The sequence below is a fragment of the Amblyomma americanum genome, chromosome 1, assembly GCF_052857255.1.
Source record: "Amblyomma americanum isolate KBUSLIRL-KWMA chromosome 1, ASM5285725v1, whole genome shotgun sequence".
Classification (NCBI taxonomy): Eukaryota; Metazoa; Arthropoda; class Arachnida; order Ixodida; family Ixodidae; genus Amblyomma; species Amblyomma americanum.
Window position 1 is genome coordinate 234,766,081 of NC_135497.1, and position 15,437 is coordinate 234,781,517.

Consider the following 15,437-nt stretch of genomic DNA (forward strand, 5'->3'; position numbering starts at 1 on the left):
AAACCAAGAAGTGATGTACTATCTATATGAGTGTGGCAGAGGCATACAATGTATTCGGCGGCGCTATTCTGCTTGATAGAATCTAGCAACTGCTGCTGTGAATTCTAATATTTGGAACCATGTTACACTTTTGCGACCACTGTCGCGCTTCAGTTGTGTACCGTCTTTGGCAAAAGTAACCGAGCAGCCGCGACGACAGCGGGAGCGGGCTCTCAGCCGAGCGGCGGCGCTGCGGTCGCCGGCTCTCGCCGCTGCTCCCTGGCGGCGAGTGTAAACTGGGTGACGTAAGCCCGCGCTCTGGCCCTCCTTCCTTGGGTGATAAGAGCTAATAAGCAGGTGTATATGTAAGCAGGGGCAATTTCGCCCCTTTGGAGTGCTGTCAATTCAGAGGAGGGCATTTGACCTCAAGAATCTGGACCTCACCTCAACCTCAAAAAGAATTTGTCGACCTCACTCAACCTCAACCTCATCAGTCGAGGTTGAGGTCTTCTTAGACGTCCTCACCTCACTTTTCCTGAGGCCACTGCTGACCTCACTCAACCTCACCTCAACCTCAAGTTATGAGGTTGAGATCGGCTGCTCGACCTCAGAAAACAGACGAAAAACTAAACGAAAAGCGATTAAGAAGTTTTTCAGTTAAAATCAATTGAGAATCCTGCGAGACAGGAAAGCCAATATGATGATGGTATTATTTATTAAGGTGTGCACAGACACTACTGATGTGCACGCATTAGGAGAAGCTTATTATCTGGGATGAACCCTCATAGAGTGTATGGCCAGCGCGTAGGGGTGTCCCATACGCGGTTACCACCAGTACGTCGGTGAGTACTTTATATGTGTCAGTATTTGGCAACCTAGTTCGTGCATACTTGTTCGTATTGGAAGCTTCTCGCTCATTCACGCACGAACCGGCAGTTGACAAACACAGCCCTTCTACACCATCTACCAGTTTTGGGAGGGGGGAGGTATTCACGATACTCTTTTCAGGCTTGAGAATAGTTGCCGTATATAAAGAAACTGGCCGTCGATGTACTTTCCAATGCGACGGTTATGCAGACGCATGTCAGTATATTTCGATTTTCAAGCTCTATCCGGCATAGCGAGAATGCTTTTCACTCCTCTCTATGTTGCGTTCGAAAACACCACTTAACAAGCTGCGACTGTAGTAAACCAACAGAGGCACGTTGTATTTATGTCTGTGTAGAAGCTAGTGGCTTCTTTTATTAATTCGAAAGCATTAGATGGCTCGCTTTCAAGGTCATATCCGGAAAAAAGAGTCCGCAAGAAACGGCGCCTTGCGACGTCACGAGCCGACGAGTCACGTGACGATGATGATGACCTCGCGCAGTTAATGTTTAATAATATAATGAGGTAACGCTAAGACTAATTAGTATAATTAGTGATGACATCACGTGAGTGTGCCGTCATACCAGGTCATGTGACAGCGATGTAATGTGCCATCAAACCTAGTCACGTGGCGGCACTGTAATATGACATCACACCTATTGACGTGACAACGATGTAACTTCTCGCCATACCAGGCCCCCATCCACCCCCCTTCCATCCCCATTTCAAGATCCATATGGATCCCACATTGCTACACATGCGCGCATGACGCATTACAAACAGTGCCCACAACCCGATCCACATTAATGATATTCGGATTGTCCAGCAGGTAAACGCGCCTGTTCTCATGTGTGACATCCTGCAAAGATCTTACGACACATGCCTTTGACTCTCGAGATGATGGCGATGATGATGATGCTAAGAGTGTATCCTTATGAGCCCGGGGAAGCCTGATATACTGCTAACAAATTAAAGGTTGCCAGAATATTGATTAAATATTGCACATTACCCACCAACCGACGATAATTATTGTGTGGAAAAATAGGAATACCATGCGGCTATTAATTAAGGATGATGATGTTGAAGTTCAATGGAGTTCAAGACCCGCCCCTGTTTCCGCCACTTCCCTCCAGGTGGCGATAGTGATGGATTCGAAATCCTAGGAATTCTGCGGGTGAACACGCGGCATTTTGAATTAAAGGGGTAGATTACGTCTTCGAACACTGTGCCAACCAGTAAAATCACACGGGTCAGAACAACTGGCCTAGAGTGGGCAGTGTGAACCGGTCTCTATTAAGAGCACCATGGCTCTCCGCTCAAATTTCCCCGCAGCGAAGTCTTTTCCCTCCCCCCTCCCCCTCCCCCCGAAAAAAAAAAACGCCTAAGTACTCATACGCCTCAACAGAATTTTGAGTACAATTTCGTCAACCAGTCTGAGACAAGCTGCTTGAAGTCAATGACTTGTTTTCCTTCAAAACTGAACTCATCAATGGTACGCTAGCTTCCTCGACGTTTACCCACGAGCACCACGCGGGCATTCTGCGAAACCGTTTAAGGTGAACGATGGGTCTCTGGAAAACAGTTAAAGCAAATATAACGTGCAGTGCCTGGTCGTCTGCAAGGCTGGCCGCCAACCTGACTGGTCCCATACGAGAAAAGAAAGAAAAGATAATGGTTAGAAACACAGAAACGAAAATCGCACACTAAAAACAGAAGCGAACAACAGTATGCACAATTAAACGTCATATTGAAAGGTTTGAAACAGCGCCTCAGCAGCACAGTGCCAGCATGTAATCAGTTCCATTCACACATCTTCATTTAAAAAAAAAGAAAAGGAATCAGCTACCACATCACCATGCATTCATTATAGTTTCGCATTTTTTTGCCGCGGCAACACGGCTATGCTGGTGCATTCGCCTCGTGTTGCAATGTTTCAGCATAAGCAAATTTCCGAGAATGAACAAGGAATCGCACACCAAAAGAGAGATTATTTGGAAGGAATAAAAAATTATATTTGTAACTGCTTGCATTACGGAACGGGAATATACAGAATTAGTGTGAGGTTCGAAAGGGGAAGTCACCGATCAAAAACGTAGACGGTGTTATACAGGTTTTTCTGACTTCGTACGTTTTTAATCATATCAGCAGGTGTCCTTGTTAGGAACGACCTGAATCACATTCTCTCGCCAGTGCCGACTACTACAGTTTCTGTTAAGTCGGCTTGTAATGTACAGAAGGGTCCCTTTTATTCTACTGCAAGGCAAGAACCATGACGTTAGCTCCGGCAACGAGCATGAGCACTAAGCAGTCTTGCTTGGGGCTATCCGCGCTGCGACGAATTTATTGCGTGCTTGTTGGACTGAACTTATTTGTTTGCGGCATCAAACAGAGCTACGGCGGGTCAACGTAGGTTACGTGCTTTGCGCGCTCCCGGGAGTTTGAGCCGACCGGCAGGCAGCCGGTTTCCACGCCACCGGGGCAAGGGGGAGGGAGATTGGCGTGCTGTGACAGTAACACTGCTTCCAGGAAGACCCGAGGGGTGCGTCTTCCTGTAGGCTCAGACTGAACGGACATTACGGCGCTGCAGCGGAAGCTAAGAGGGAACTGTGGCATCCGGTTGTCTAGACAGGGGAAATCGAACACCAAGCGTCATTGCATGAACACTGCGGTGATGCGCTGCAACTCCGCTTCAGAAGTGACACTCGTCGGAGTAAGACGTGGCAACTGCAAAAAGTCTCGACCTCAAAATTTCGACCTCACTGAATGCCGACCTCACTCAACCTCAAACTCACGCGTGATTTTGAGGTCCAATTTGCTGACCTCACTCCAAAATTTTCGAGTTGTCGCCGACCTCACCTCACGACTTGAGGTTGCCCACCTCTCTCTTGTCATACCCGCAGACTTGCGTCAGCCAGTTCGCATTCGCAGCCGAGGAGCAGCGGCCAGGACCGAAGGCAGGAGCGCCATCGCTCGGCTGCGAGCGTGCTCCGGCCGCCGGCGCGGTAGGCTGCTCTCTTACTTTTGGCAAATACGGTACATACCTGTAGGAACCGCACAGTGGATGTTTCGCACTGGAGAATTTAACGGGCTTTCTTTTGACCTACACAGAATACTTGTGAAGAAAAAAAAACAAGTCACGTTCTTCTGAAAACCCGGCGACGTTGTCCGTCGTGCTGCGTCATTTGTCGAAGTGAGTCAGCCAGCCAGTTATTTATTTGCAGGAGAATCCCAGAAGTTTCAAATGTAGCAACGAATTGGGGGAGGGTTCAAATGAAGCCAAAATCATCTAGGAGGTTTCTCTAATAGGGGTATTTAAGAATACAGGAGCAATTCATTAAAAGTAATTAGCCGGCATTGGGGTTGAAAACCAGGCCCTCTGCTTGCCAGGCGGGCACGCAACGCATAGGCCACGAAGGGTCGTTTGATAAGGCTTGTTAGAAGGGCACCTAGCGAACGCGTGCATGGCTTAGAAACGTACGTCTGGGATGTATACTGATGTTATGGTAATTAAAACATGAATGTGTTAGGCGTCAGAACTGCACTGAATGAAAAGCTCGTGTTATGGTGCTTCATTGTATACTGAAACAAATAGCACGTATGTGTATAAGTAAAAATGAGAAACAAAAAGAAATATAAAAGAGAAAAAGGAGGAGAAAGCGCTCTCACGTCTACTCTTAACGCGAATCCTAAGGGTCCTACTAATTTTTCTCGCCTCGTAACCAGTGCTGAAAATTTGCCATGCATTTTTTCTTTTGGCTAGACTCTTTGCAGGACGCTCTCGGATTCTGCTAATACAACATAACGCTAAAATAAAGATTATAAAAGTTAATTAACGTGTTTAAATAATTAGCGAACTAATCAAAGAATTGTGCCGCTTACCTGGTGCCCGCCGTAGCCCCCATTGTAGCCACAGGGCTAAAATAAATTAAAAGCAAGTACCCTTTTTATAACCATTTTGGGCCTTCTAAAAAAAACGCGGTATACCAGGTGTTTCAGGGAACACGAAGTAATTTTCAAAAATAGGTTTCTTGAGCTAAAATATGGCTTTTTCAGCACAGTATTACCAGCGTTGGTGGACACCAGAAAATCCGTGAATCGTCTTAGTAGTAAGCTGTTTAACTAATTTTTAGTAACTAATATTAGTTACGCGCCTGGTTGCAATTATAGATTTGTAGCCGGTCATTAGTTATAGCCATATCAGTTTTTAGAATTTTGAAAACGCGACTACCTTTGGCGCTGTGGCTCGACAAAATTGACTTTTTTTTTACTAGTTACGCGCTTTGCCACAGTGGTAGCTCAGTGGTTATGGCGCTCGGCTGCTGACCCGCAAGACGCGGGTGTGATCCCAGCTCCGGAGGCCGAATTTCGACGAAGGCGTAACTCTAAAGGCCCATGTACTGTGCGACGCCAGTCAAGAACTCCACGTGATCGAAATTTCGGATCATTTCACTACGGCGTCCCTCATAGCCTGAGTCCCTCATAGCGAGAGGGCTAGCATGCTCCACCGAAAAATCAGAACTGCTCGGAGTCTGGAGAGGAAAACAAACCGCACAGTCCCGAAGAGCGACGAGGTTAGGCTAAACGTCTACCTAGAGGGAAAATACAGAGAAAACACTCATAAGAATCTTGGGCATGTGGATACAATCAAACCAACGGTGTACACATGCACTTGCTCTACTCAATCAAACCAACGGTGTACACATGCCCTTGCTCTACTCAAAGCTTCCACCCTACAAGTTGCCCGCATGATCACGCGCGTCTCCCATAAACGCTCGGGCATGCGAGAAGAAGACACGCTAAAGCTGGTCAGGAACCTGGTGATCAGCTGAGTCACCTACAGTCTCCCATACTACAACCCCATCAAAAGCGAAATCCAACATATTGATGCGATTATACGCAAAGCATACAAAACAGCCCTCCACTTACCACAATGCACATCCACAGAGAAGCTTTCAGCCCTAGGACTTCATAACAACTTTGAAGAACTCAGAGAGGCAGAACACGCCGCCCAGTTGCAGAGACTACAACAGACTCCGTCTGGCAGGGAGCTTCTGCAGAAGCTGGGATGCAACGAACAAATACAAGAAATCCAGCAAACCGCGACTATTCCGTACGGCATACGGGGCACAATTAGAGTGACCCCCATAACCAAGAACATGGACCCCAACCTACACGAAGAACGCAGAAAGGCAAGAGCAGAGTACATCCAAAAATCACTAGCCCCCATGCAACAACGGTGCATGTGGACGCAGCCACATACTCCAGAAGGACAGGACAAAGCGACCCCAACGCGGTAGCGGCTGTGATAAACTAGGCCATGCGGGAAATCATCAGCGCGTCGCTACGGGGCTACACGGTAGTCGAGGCTGAAGAAGTGGCCGTCGCTCTAGCGGCAGCGGAGGGCTACCGGACTAAGCGATCCTTAACAATACTAACCGACTCTCAAACGGCATGCCGAAACTTCATGTTAGGCAGAATAGGTCACAGAGCGCTCCGCATACTCCGCTTTGGGGACCGACCCAAACAAAGCACAGAAGAATAAAAACCAATAACACATACGATAGTATGGACGCCGGGACACGCGGGAGTGGAAGGCAACCAGGCGGTCGACAGAGTAGCTCGAGGGTACACTTTTTACCGAGCTCCCCCCACAAGCGACCTCGAGGAAGCCGAACCTGTCCCTAGAGATTACTCGGCAATCTTAAACCACTACAAGGGCTGCAGGAAACGGTACCCCCACCACATAAATCTCTCTCCAGGGAAGACGCCGTCGCCTGGAGCCTGCTACAAACGGACTCATATCCGAATCTAAATACACTCAACAAAATACAACCCACACGATACACAGACAAATGCCCATGGTGCCATGAAACACCCACGCTCTATCACGTAACGTGGGCCTGCCAGAAAATAGAGGTGGCACCAAAAATACCAAACCCGAGTGCGGAGCAATGGGAAGGAATGCTCTCCAGAGACCATCAGGACGTCCAACTTGGGCTGATCTGGTGCGCACAGCTGGCAGCGGCATCCAGCGGAGCCCTGGACTAGGGGCAGACGACCATTGCTAAGAAGATTGAAGACACCATCTGACTCCGCCAAATTCCTCACCTACTCTCTAGAGCTCAATAAACGTTTTCCTTCCTTCCTTCATAGCCTGAGTCCCTTTGGGTCGTTAAACACCCAGAAACCATAAACCTTACGTGCACTGGAAAAGTTGCTTTGCCTGCATGCTCTTTGAAAGCGCATGTATTTTGCACGATGTAGCTAAATTTTGTCGAGCCATAGCGCCGAAGATAATCGTGTTTTCGAAATTCTAAAACTGATATGACTATTACGTAATACCGGTTACCACCTTGCTAGTCAAAACGATTCGCCGGCTTTGTGGTGTCCGCCAGCAATGGTAATACTATGGCGCAAAACCATATTTTTAACCTCAAATCCTAGTTATGAAAATTACGTGCAGTCTTTCCTGAAACACCTGGTTATATAAATATCCCTTCTTCATATTTGCCTCAGCGCTTGTACACTGCCGAATTCTGTGTGCAGTAAAAAAAGACAGCTATCGGTGCGGCATGCAGCCAATTTCAAAGGGCAAGCGCCAACTGAGCGGCCGGAAGCTAAGCTCAGGATTTTTGAAAGAGCAAGGGGAGTGCCCCCACAATTCTTTTGTTAATATAACCAGCGCTCACACCGAATTGGCTGCTTAAATGGCTGCATTCACGGCCATCTGGTCTTTACCAACGGTCGTCCGCTCAAGCGCCGCGCAAAACCGCAAGGCGCCACTAATACTACGCGTTTCTTCGTGCTGCAAAAAGCGACAAGAAAAGAAGAAATAAATAGCAGTCTATGTCGTCATCGAGAGTCGGCGCATGCATACAATGCACTGCAGGCAAGGTTTATCACATTCTACGACGCCCCATAGTTGGCAGCCGCACTGGGGTATCGCCCCAATCAGTCTCATTACAGGCTAAAATCAGAAAAGCAACAGCAAAAATAAAGTGGAACGAGAAAAAGGCTGCACATGCGTGGGAATAACAGGCTTAAAACCAAAGGTAAATAAACAGGGCAAAAATTACAAAAAAATCAATTCAAAAGAAAAAGCCAATTGGAAAAATAAAGCTGGGCACGGTAACAGTGTGTTCTAAGGGCTCAACGAGCACAGAGGGGTGAAGTTATCGCAGAGCTTAGTTATTGAATGATCAAGATATTTTTTCAATAGCAATGGGGGTGCCAAAAGGAGGGGGAGAGAAAAGAGAAAAGAAAGGGGAATGTATACAGTAATAAAAGAAAAAGAAACAGGTAGAAATTATGAGGATGAGAGAAATGGGAAAATAGTAGAGAGAGAATAAATGTGATGGTTAAATGGCCTTGAAGACTTGAAGTAGAAGACTTGAGGCCCTGATGACATGGTTAACGTTGGTGAAGGGTGCCGGAAACTAGAAGAGAACAGAGAGGAGAAAATAAGGAAAGAGAAGAAAAAAGGAAGAAAAGACCTCTATCCTTTCTAGAGAGGGTAATAAACGAATTAGGACTGCTTGTGCAAATGTAGAAGGGTTAAATTTGTCAGCATGGTGCTCGGTAAATGTAACTATAGGTTGGGATTGTGAAACTGCAAGCAGTCAAAAAGGAAAGGAGTGATAGTGAGGTTGAAAATACGAATTGGTACAATTTTACGCTGGACAGAATAATGCATTTTTGTGGTTGATGAATATAGGAAATTGGATGTGTTCGAATGCAGGAAAATGGTGGATACATTTTGGAATACACGCAAGTGGTAAATATGTATGAAATGTAGTGTGTGATTGGCAGTACTCAACCTGGGGTGGAGCGGACGCTGTGCGTGTCCACCTCTTTGGGCCAGAATGGCCCCACCCTGTGGTCAAATACGCGCGGATTAATCGAAGTGTAGGAAATTGTCAACAAGAGTAATTCGGCAAAGCCGAAATTATGATGGATGTAATTTGTAAAAGGAAAGAGCAGTTGCTTAGGGAATCTAACCAAGAGCGTCAGTGGGCAGTGGGAGCCTGGTTGGGTTGTGGCTGTGGGAGGCGTGCGACAATATGTTGTGTAAGCGGACAGTCTGTAAGGTAGTGAGGAACGTCTCCCTCCGGATGACCACATGGACATTGTGGCGATGATGTGAAACCAAAGCGGTGAAAATAAGCCGAAAAACTGCCGTGTCCGGTGAAAAGTGAGACGAGTGGTTTCGGTGGAGGGAAGTTTGATGGTAAATTGAGGACATAGGGCACCCAAGAAAAGATGTCCATGCCCTCATTATTTTCTCTCCACCAGAGTGCCCACTGCTCACGGGCCACCTACGGAGGACGTAACGGATAGTGGCCCTCGAACGAGCAGAGAAGCACAGCCTATGTGATGTGCCGACCCGTGTCGCAACCATGTCGGCCAGTTCATTGCCTAGTACTCCGCTATGGGCTGGGACATGGTACAACATGGCCGTGTGAGTGTGATAGATATGAGTAGTTGCTTGATGGAATGTGTTGTTTTATCCGCATTTTTTAGGGGTTCATGGGGGTTTAATGTCCCAAAGCGACTCAGACTATGAGGGACGCCGCTGTGAAGGTCTCCGGAAGTTTCGACCACCTGGGGTTCTTTAACGTGCACTGACATCGCACAGTACACGGACCTCTAGAATTTCGCCTCCATCGAAATTCGACCGCCGCGGCCGAGATCGAACCCGCGTCTTTCGGGCCAGCAGCCGAGCGCCATAAGCACTCAGCCACCGTGGCGGCTCCTTATCCGCAGTTGTGTATGTGAGTATAGTGCTGATAGTAATGAATGAGAATTGTTGTGGATGTTGACAGGTGTTGTAGCGCGATGTGTAATTAAGTATTTGAGGGCCTCCTCAACTGCAATTAATTCCGCGGAATACGCGGTGGAAGCGCCCTCAATGCGGAAACTGCCGACCGAATCGAATCTACCGGCCGCGATAAAGGCCACGTACGCCGCGCCGGCAGCCGTCCAGGTATATGAGCCGTCAGTGTAAACATGAAGTACCGGAGCCGACGCCACCAGCTCCGTCGCCAACATGTCTAGGCGGACGTGCCCAAACGAAATGACCTCCGACCGATGCTGGAGCGCGTCATCAAATGGGACCGCCATTTCGGGGGCAGAAAATGAATGAAGGCCAAATTTGGTGTCTAATCTCAACGCGAACAGGTGAAACTCCGCGTTCAACCGAACAAGGTCCAACTGGAGCGGCGCCGCGTGCAGTAAAATTTGAAGCGCCCTCGTGCTGGTGGTGGACTAGGCACCCGCCAACGCAATTAGCGGGGCCCGCTGCGCCGACACCAACCGTGCACGAAGACCCGAGTGGGGACACTCAGTCCACCATACAGGGGACGCATATGCGAGGGCAGGCAGAACGACCTGTTGATAAATCGCTCTGAGCTGCGCAGGTGCCGGTGTGCCACAGAGGCGAATAAAAGTGCCGAGGCGCGCGGCAAGCAGCTCGGCACGCTCTTTGCGATGGTTGCCGTGAGCTATGAACGAGAGGGTGGGGTCAAAAAAGACTCCGAGCACCCTGACGGCAGGCCAGAATTTCAGAGCCACACCGCCAAGGCGAACGGTGGTCGGCGTTCGCCCATGCCCCCTCTGGGAGGGGTGACGAGTAAGCACACCGTCTTTTCCGCGCTTATGGTAACCCTCGCCGCCTTCGCCCATGTCGCCATTCTGCCGAGCGCATTCTCCGCCAGTTCTTGCAACGCTTTCCTGCCTGATCCAGGCACAAGAACGACAACGTCGCCAGAATAGGCCTGGAGCGACACACACTCTGGCATAGGCTGCTCGAGCAAACCACGCACCACTATTTTCCAGAGAAGCAGTGACAGCAGAGAACCCTGTGGACTTCGCAAGGTGGGACGCACAACCGCGTCTCCCGCCCTCGAGTGGTAAACCACCTCGCGGTCGGATAGAAAAGACCGCAGGAGCACACAGAGATTTCTCGGGCACCCCCATCGTCCGAGGGAAGTGAGGACTAGGGGATACCACACACTATCGAAGGCTCCCCTGAAGTAGATTGAAATCAGTAATGCGTGAAGACCATCTGCTCTCATCCCTCTAATTTTGACAATTTAAAGAGTAGAGAGCGTGAACAGCTCCGCGCTGTCGAGTAAAGCCAAATTTATCCTGATGAAGTAAATTTCGGGTTGCCATGAAATGGTAGAGACGACCATAGTTCATTACTATAGGACGGTACGAATGCGGTTCGTCAGATGGCCGGCCCAGTTTCGGAATGAATAAGATACGGCCCTTCCGCCAGAGCGTCGGAAAATGTCCCAGCTTCAGCGCCGCGCAGAAAACGAGTTGGAGGGAGTGTGGTTGAGTCTCCCAAAGAGCGCGAACAACGCGCGGCGTGAGGCCGTCGTGCCTGAACGCCACACCGCTCTTCATTCGGGAAACAGCAACGTGCATCTCGCCGCGCGTGAAGGGGACATCGTCGGGGCCCCCCGGGAAGCGGGCCTGCAGCATCAGTTCTCATTTGTGTGTGTAGCATGTTGTTTACAGTGATGTCGTCTGATGTGATGTGGGTGTCGAGAAGAAGCTTGACTGTTTCCAGTGTGGTGGCTGTTAAAGCGCCGTCCTAGCGTCGCAGGGGCGGCAAAACCACTGGCGCCCGAAACTTTGCAAAAGCCACCTGGAAAGGCGTGCCGTATATGCTGGATTTAATTGACTCGCGTGCAATGCTTCTTGTGTCTGCGTCGCGGGCGGTTGTAATGTGTGTGTGATATGTCTTAAGTGCTGTGCAATACTGAGTGTCGAAATGTTGTCGGAGGTGATAGTCTCTGATGCGCTGATATCGTCGAAGCATGGCGCGAACCCTGGATCGCTCGAGGGCCGATTCCACCGTCACCACGAGTTTGAATCGTGATGTCGTGAAGTTTGGAAAATGGGTCGTGAGGACGAGTGTATGTGTTTTAAGCGGTCGTACATACTAGCGTGTATTCCAATGATTGTGGTGACTCTAGATCAGCTCCGACCACTGTGGTGAAAAATGGAGATGGGGCCAATGATGCTAGCACGCGTGTGGTTCCGCAATGCGTGAAGCGACGCTCGCGGCCACTCGCCTGGCTGCCAAATGGAACTGTTGTATACTTGTGTTCAGAGAATGTAGTTGTATCGGAAACTTGCCAGTGGTGTCTGCGGGACGGGACGTAGGGTCATTCAAAATGATTAGGCCATACGCCATGGCGAAACTTAACAGCTCTCCACCTCGGACATCAGAAATATGGGGTTCCCGTGCCGAATGGTGATCATTAAAGACTCCCGCAACGACTGCTGGTGTCCCCTCCATGAGCAAAAGTACGTGTAGCATGTCGTCGAATGTTGGCGTAATTTGAAAGTGTAGCGAAGCATATGCGGAGATGAGCGTGAATTATGCAGTGGTCGAAGTACAGACAACAGCCACCCTTGGCGAGGTCAGGATGGGGAAAACGCCGTATGTGGTGTTGCGTGCAAGTATTGCACAGCGTGGTCGTGTAGTTGCGGTGAAAACAGACCATTCTCGTGGTATGCCCTGTATGGTGTACTGTCGAGTGTATGGACCTGAGATGAGTGCAAACATGTGATTGTCGTTTCTCATAGTTTCCACCAGCACGGGGGTCGCGTTTCCACAGTGGTCTAAGTTAGCCTGGATAAACGAAAATGTTGGAGTGGTAATCATGATGAGTTAAAGGAGTCGAATAACATGGCGGTATGATTTGAGATGAAACAACCCCCGTGGTTTTGGTGCGATAACATGTTGCGCAAATGTAGAGGTGCGAAGCACATACCTTTGTGTAAATAAATAGTGTGCAAACCTCAGAAAAGAAAGGAGGTTTGAAGGAAAAGATTTTGTTGAGGAGAGTTTGGAATTGTATGACAAGTGTTGTCGAGTTGCTACCGCGCTGTGCGTGAACCTAGAAGGTGAATGTAATTGTGGAAAGAGAGAAAGGGAGAGAGCCGGACCGGTATAGTGAGATATAGGAAATGAGCATAATATGTGGAAAGAGGTATAAAGTCGATTAGAGAGAAAAGGTGTACAAATAAAACATTTATAACTTAAAAGTGAGAGAAATGAAAACAGTAAAAGGAAAAGAATGTTTGAAGAAGAAGCTAAAAGATAGTGAAATAAAAAGAAAAAGATGTAGGGAGCCCTGCGACATCGTCCGTAGACAAGGCGCCGAACCCTCGTGCACAGAAACAGAAGTGAAAACAGTCAGGCTCTCTCCGCACCCTCTCCAGGAGTCGTGCAACTATGTGCTCCCATAGACAGTACGAGAGCGTAAACGCGCAAGGCAGGCGGCCAACTCGGGGCAGTCGGGCGAACACGCCCTGTGCGGCGGGCCCTCTTGGCCCGCGTGACGGCAGACGGCGCACGCGACAGAAGCGCCGCCGTCCGACAGGGCACAATCCGAGACGAGGTGCGCCCCGGCGCCACCTCGTGCACACAGCCCTAGCGGCGTCCGCACTCGCACGGCAGTTCCACCTCGAGTGGCCGTATGTGGCACAATAAGTGCACATTGGTACGTGCAAGTCCTCTGCCACGAAAGCAGAAGACCACCCGATCATCAAGCGCCCCCTTGTGATGGCACGCGCGAAGGCGTCGGGCGCCATGGACAGAACGTAGGTCTTTGTCCCGTCGCGCGCCCGAAAATTGTACCGGCGTACAGTTGTCTGGGGTCCAAGTTAATGCCTGGGTTTTTGCTGTTCATGTTGGAGACGACGTCGTCGTCCGGTCAACGCCCCAGACCCGAACGTGAGGACGACGACGTTCCGCAACACTGATTTGACATGTTGTACGCGCGACCGCGTTCGTTGTTACTGCAGCGCGCAGGTTATCGACAGTGGTGCGGTACTGCACGGAGACCGTAACGCCGTTCTGTGTTGGTTGGAACGTTACAGGACCTATTCCAGCGCCTTCCGGAACAATATTCGCCTTAAGCGTTTGAATTAATTGCGCTGGTGTCGTGGAGTCCAGCGAGGTCGCAGTAATGAAAGCGATGTGATTTGTAACTTGCCGATGTTGGGGCGCCACGGTAGGTCTCTGGTTTATAGTAGAAGGTTCCGCCGACGCAGAACCGGAAACCGCAGGACGAGACCCAGGGCCACGGAGCACTTCCCCAAATGTGGGCTGCGGGACGGGTGTGGCGGCAACTTGAAGTCCCGCCTCCGCAGTAGAGGCGCGGGCCCTGGCGTCGGAGGACTCCCGCCGCTCAGCGGACCACATGACCCGCAGCACCTCGGCACGACCCCTCAGATCCGAGGCCAGCGCCTGGTACTGCGCGCAACGGGAGACGACCTCTCCGAAGATGTTGAGGATAGCCACGCGGTAGTTAATCGCAATTTTGTTCTCCGAGCTGTTTATATAATTTACCAGCTGCTCCTGGAGCGCAGTCACCTCGGAGAAATCTGGCATCGCCGAAAAACCTAGGTTAAGCAGCGACTCGGGGGGAGCCGCCGCCGCAGAAGCCGTCTCAGAAGCCGCCGAACCGGGACCTGTCACGTCCAGAACCGCAGCAGGAGGCGGCAAGGTTGGGCCCGGTTCCGTGTTTCGGGCTAGGAGGTCGTCCCCGGCGTCCGAGAACGGGGACCTCGAAGAGGCGGTTCGGGCTCCCGAAGTGCCCGAGTCTGATGACATATCGAGAAAAATTCGATAAAGCGCCACGATTGGTAAATTCGCCCCAGTGGGCGACGCAGGAAGGGGCGTGCGCGAGGCACTCACTGTGGCGGCCGCGAGCGATAGCCAGCCCGACTACCAGCGCAACAAAGCGGGGCCATCCCTAGGCCTCGCTAGGGCTGAGCCTCAGCGCGAGGCCCAGGGTACCAGCGCCGCGAAAAAGAGGCCAAAAAAAAACGCCAGTGCCCCACAAAAGGGAGCCGGCGAAGACCGCGAGCGCGCGCGGGACAGCGTTGTAAAGGCCCACCTGTGCACTCAAGAACCGCAGGGCGGACGATCCGACTGGCTTCCCGCCAAATAGCAGGCGCCGCAGCCGATCGCAGGAAGGCAGCCGGCAGAGAAGTTCCGGCCGCGAAAAACGGCCAATAAACCGCGGAACGGGCACGCGAACTCACCGCGGTGGCCGCAGGTACAACCGGGACCGTGGGCCGCAGCTGGAAAGGGCACCCCGGAGGCTCCAGAGACCGCAGCTCAGGCGGCCGGAGGAAACTTCGTCCTCCTCTTCTTCTCCGGCCAAACCAAGCGGCCCGCGGCTAAGTCCAAAGCCGCGAAAAGCCGCCGAAAACCGCGAAAAGCAGTGTGAAAACTGCTAGTGGTCGTCGAGGACCGCCAGGAATGGGTCGTCGTTGGTCGGGGACTGCCGATTGGCGCCCCGAGTTCGCAGAAGGGGGCCTCCTCCCCGAGCAAGGGGAGGCAGCAAGTCCCAGTCGGCAGTCCTAACCGCGATGGCTTGCGGGAGCTCTGAACCGCAAGACCATTCGCTTCGAGCGCTCGGCATCTCGTTGATTTTGACGTGAAAGCGTGAAATGTCCCGTTCGGCGAAAAAACGCGCCGTTAGCGTGAATAGAAAATTCTAACTGGTCGACAGGATGGTGACGGGGACAAACATTTCCGCTGAAAAGAAAAAAAAATAGCA

At 50.6% G+C, this 15,437-nt stretch overlaps 1 protein-coding gene across 1 annotated transcript in view; it reads right to left on the reverse strand.

Annotated features, from left to right (window-relative positions):
* LOC144116124 (uncharacterized) overlaps positions 1-14,990 on the reverse strand; it is a 48,148-nt gene extending 33,158 nt beyond the window's left edge. The window contains exons 1-3 of the mRNA XM_077650814.1: positions 14,917-14,990; positions 14,219-14,472; positions 13,863-14,122 (exon numbers count right to left, since the gene is read on the reverse strand). Of these exons, the coding sequence (XP_077506940.1) occupies positions 13,863-14,122; positions 14,219-14,260 (302 nt within the window). The 5' untranslated portion in view covers positions 14,261-14,472; positions 14,917-14,990. The remainder of the gene's footprint in view (positions 1-13,862; positions 14,123-14,218; positions 14,473-14,916) is intronic.
* Positions 14,991-15,437: the final 447 nt, after the last annotated feature.